This window comes from Nyctereutes procyonoides, unplaced genomic scaffold, assembly GCF_905146905.1.
Source record: "Nyctereutes procyonoides isolate TBG_1078 unplaced genomic scaffold, NYPRO_anot_genome, whole genome shotgun sequence".
NCBI lineage: Eukaryota > Metazoa > Chordata > Mammalia > Carnivora > Canidae > Nyctereutes > Nyctereutes procyonoides.
In genome coordinates this window covers 36755-40098 of record NW_026574985.1, presented here as the reverse complement: position 1 = coordinate 40098, position 3344 = coordinate 36755, and the positions used below count along the sequence as shown (strand labels likewise).

The following is a 3344-nucleotide window of genomic DNA, read 5'->3' as shown; positions in this document are numbered from 1 at the left end:
GAAGCCATTTGAAAGAGGAAAAGCCAGCCAGGCTGTGGATACAAGCATACAAAAGTGTAACTATAAAGAGAAGGCCAGAAGTCAACCTGAAAAAGGGCAAGGAAAACACTAAATTAAAACTACAGTGATACTAGGCAGGCAAGAGGAGACACAGTAGTGAACATCTAAGGCACTTGTCATGACATGGCTGTTTGCACCTGATGCTGTCTCTTCCTCTGCATGAAACTGACTCAACACTAACCAGTTTATATGTTCATTCTTGAAGAAATGAAATCTCAAGCCCCCAGATTATGCTAACACCACAATAAAAAGATAACATTCTCTGTGGACTTCTAGGCAAATCCGAACTGTGAAGAAAAATTTGAAACTCCTATTCATCTTTTGTCATCTGAAATCAACTTCTTCCTCCATAACTTCTTCATGGCATTTTTCACTTCTGCATTCCTAAGTGTGTAAATCAGAGGATTGATCAAAGGTGTTCCAAGTGTATAAAATACAGCTATCATCTTATCCATGGGAAAGGTGGTTGCAGTGCGTGTGTATATAAATATGCAAGGACCAAAGAACAAGACAACTACAATGATGTGGGAGATGCAGGTGGAGAGGGCTTTCCTCCTCCCTTCAGCACTGTGATTTCTCAGAGAATACAAGATGATAACATAGGAGCACATCAGCATGACAAAACTCAGTGTACAAATGGCCCCACTATTGGATACCAACAGTAGATTGATCACATAGGTATCTGCACAGGCAAGTTTCAACAAGGGCTGCAAGTCACAAAAATAGTGATCGATCACATTGGGACCACAGAAAGGTAAACTCAAGGCCAGAAAAATCTGAGCTAAAGAATGCACACAGGACCCCACCCAGGCAATAGCCACCAGCACAGCACAGACCTGTCGACTCATGATGGTTGTGTAGTGCAGGGGCTTACAGATGGCCACATAGCGGTCAGCAGCCATGAGGATAAGGATGAAGATCTCCAGGCAGCCAAAGAAGTGTAATGAAAAGACTTGTATCATGCACTCCCTGAAAGAGATTGTGGCCCTTTCCAAAAGTGCATCAACAATCATTCTAGGGGCTATGGAAGTACAGAAGCAGGTGTCAGACAAGGATAGGTGGAAAAGGAAGAAGTACATTGGACTCCCTAGTGTCTGGCTGGTCTTGATAGTAGTAATAATCAGAAAGTTACCCAGCAATGTCCCCAAATAGAAAAGTAAAAAAGTGACAAACACGATTTTCTTTCTAACAGGATCCTGGGTCAATCCAAGCAGAATGAACTCAGTCACATTATTATTCAGGTGCATGATTTCACGAATGAGGAGAAGGCTGAGTGTGAAGTTACTGATCTGTAAAAAATAAAGGAATTAATTCATGGTGTGATATGTGATTTTATGGAATATTTTAAGAAAAATAAATATTCCTCATCATGGATGTATTAGGGATACTTTCCTACAAGTCACTTCAACCATTTGTCCCGCTGTTTATTTATTTTATTATTTTAAAGATTTTATTTACTTATTCATGAGAGACTCAGAGAAAAGGCAGAGACATGGGCAGAGGGAGAAGCAGGCTCCTTGCAGGGAGCCCAAAGTGGGACTCGATCCCGGAACAGGGGGATCACACGCTGAGTCAAAGGCAGATGCTCAACTGCTGAGCCACCCAGGCATTCCTGTTCCTCTATTTATAATGACCATTTCATAGGGTCATTATGAGTCTCAACAAGTTTATGAAGATTATATTCTCCTAGGGCACTCTTCAGATACAATCTTGTAGCATTTAAATGATTCTGATTAATTCTGACAATTTAATGAATATAAAGCCAAAAGTTATGGCTCCATTTTATTATCAACTTCATTATTTCTTCATATTTAATAAACCTTTGGGCCCATGTTTTGATGGGGTATTACTTGGCATTTTGGTTATATTTAAATGCCCTTGGAGGTTCATGATATAAACGTAAAATCGCACCTCGTTTTGCCCCATAAATATTGACTTCTTTATGCATATATTTATCACCATATATTTGTTATACATATAAAAGAGAATGTTTATTTTTATAAATGTATAATATGACTGTCTTCACTAAACACTTGCTCCCAGATATTACGGCTTGAAAAGAGGAACAGGAAATACTGAAAACTTATTCTCTTTTAAGATTTTATTTACTCATTCACAAGATGCATAGAGACAGAGAGACAGAGACATAGGCAGAGGGAGAAGCAGGTTCCCTGCAGGGAGTCCAGTGTGGGACTGGATCCCAGGACCCCGGGATCATGACCTGAGACGAAGGCAAACACTCAACCACTGAGCAACCCAGTGCCCCTTATAACTTCTAAATAATATTCTATTACCTTCAAACATCTTTATGATATTTAATATTTGACATAAACTAATGTAGATAAGTGAATGAATGTTCTTTGATAGTTGATAATATCTCAAATATTGCATTTCTAATTTTCTCCTTCCCATTTCTGAAAAGCACTCCTTAGGAGACCCAAAATCCCTGAGGTTACATACAAATGAAAAGGAAGTATTATTACTCAATAGCTCAGGTTTTCAGTAATCCAAATTTTAGTTTAAGCACTTTGATTCTGAGCTCATTTGGGGAGCTATCACCAGGCAGTTCATGTAGGACTAAATCATGATTGTAATCCCCAATAGTGTTTTTATTTTCCAGGTACCAAAAAAATCCCACATGCTTGTAACACAGCAGATTCAGAAGAGGTGAGCAGGTACAGTTTTAGACAAGAGGAATAGTAAATAGTCAGAACTGACCTCATTTCAGGGCACCTGGGTGGCTCAGCGGTTGAGCATCTGCCTTTGGCTCAGGTTATGATCCTGGGGTCCCCGGATTCATTCCTACACTGGGCTCCCTGCAGGGAGCCTGTTTCTCCCTCTGCCTATGTCCCTGCCTCCCTCTGTGTATCTCTCATGAGTAAATAAATAAAATCTTAAAAAAAAAAAGAAAAAAGAACTTCATTCCATTTGTTTTCTATCCTGGCAAAGTCAATGATCATTCAGCATTGAAATTTCACTCCTTTCAAATGAAGATTTCCTTTTTCAAATCTGAAAAAGAAACGATTACCACTGACTTCACTTCCAAAAACAAAATATTTTCTCCAGACCTTTCTTCTCAAAGATCTGTGTTGGGAGGGACACTACATGCAAATAAAAGTATAAACTCAGGGATCCCTGGGTGGGCAGTGGTTTAGCGCCGGTCTTTGGCCCAGGGCGCGATCCTGGAGCCCCGGGATTGAATCCCACGTCAGGCTCCCGATGCATGGAGCCTGCTTCTCCCTCTGCCTGTGTCTCTGCCTCTCTCTCTCTCTCTCTCTCTCTCT

General features: G+C 40.3%; 1 protein-coding gene across 1 annotated transcript; it reads right to left on the bottom strand.

The window, feature by feature from the left end:
• Positions 1-374: 374 nt before the first annotated feature.
• LOC129512047 (olfactory receptor 4C16-like) lies at positions 375-1307 on the bottom strand. Its single transcript, XM_055329339.1, has one exon. The coding sequence runs from the start codon at positions 1305-1307 to the stop codon at positions 375-377; it is 933 nt and encodes a 310-aa protein (XP_055185314.1).
• Between the last annotated feature and the right edge of the window lie 2037 nt (positions 1308-3344).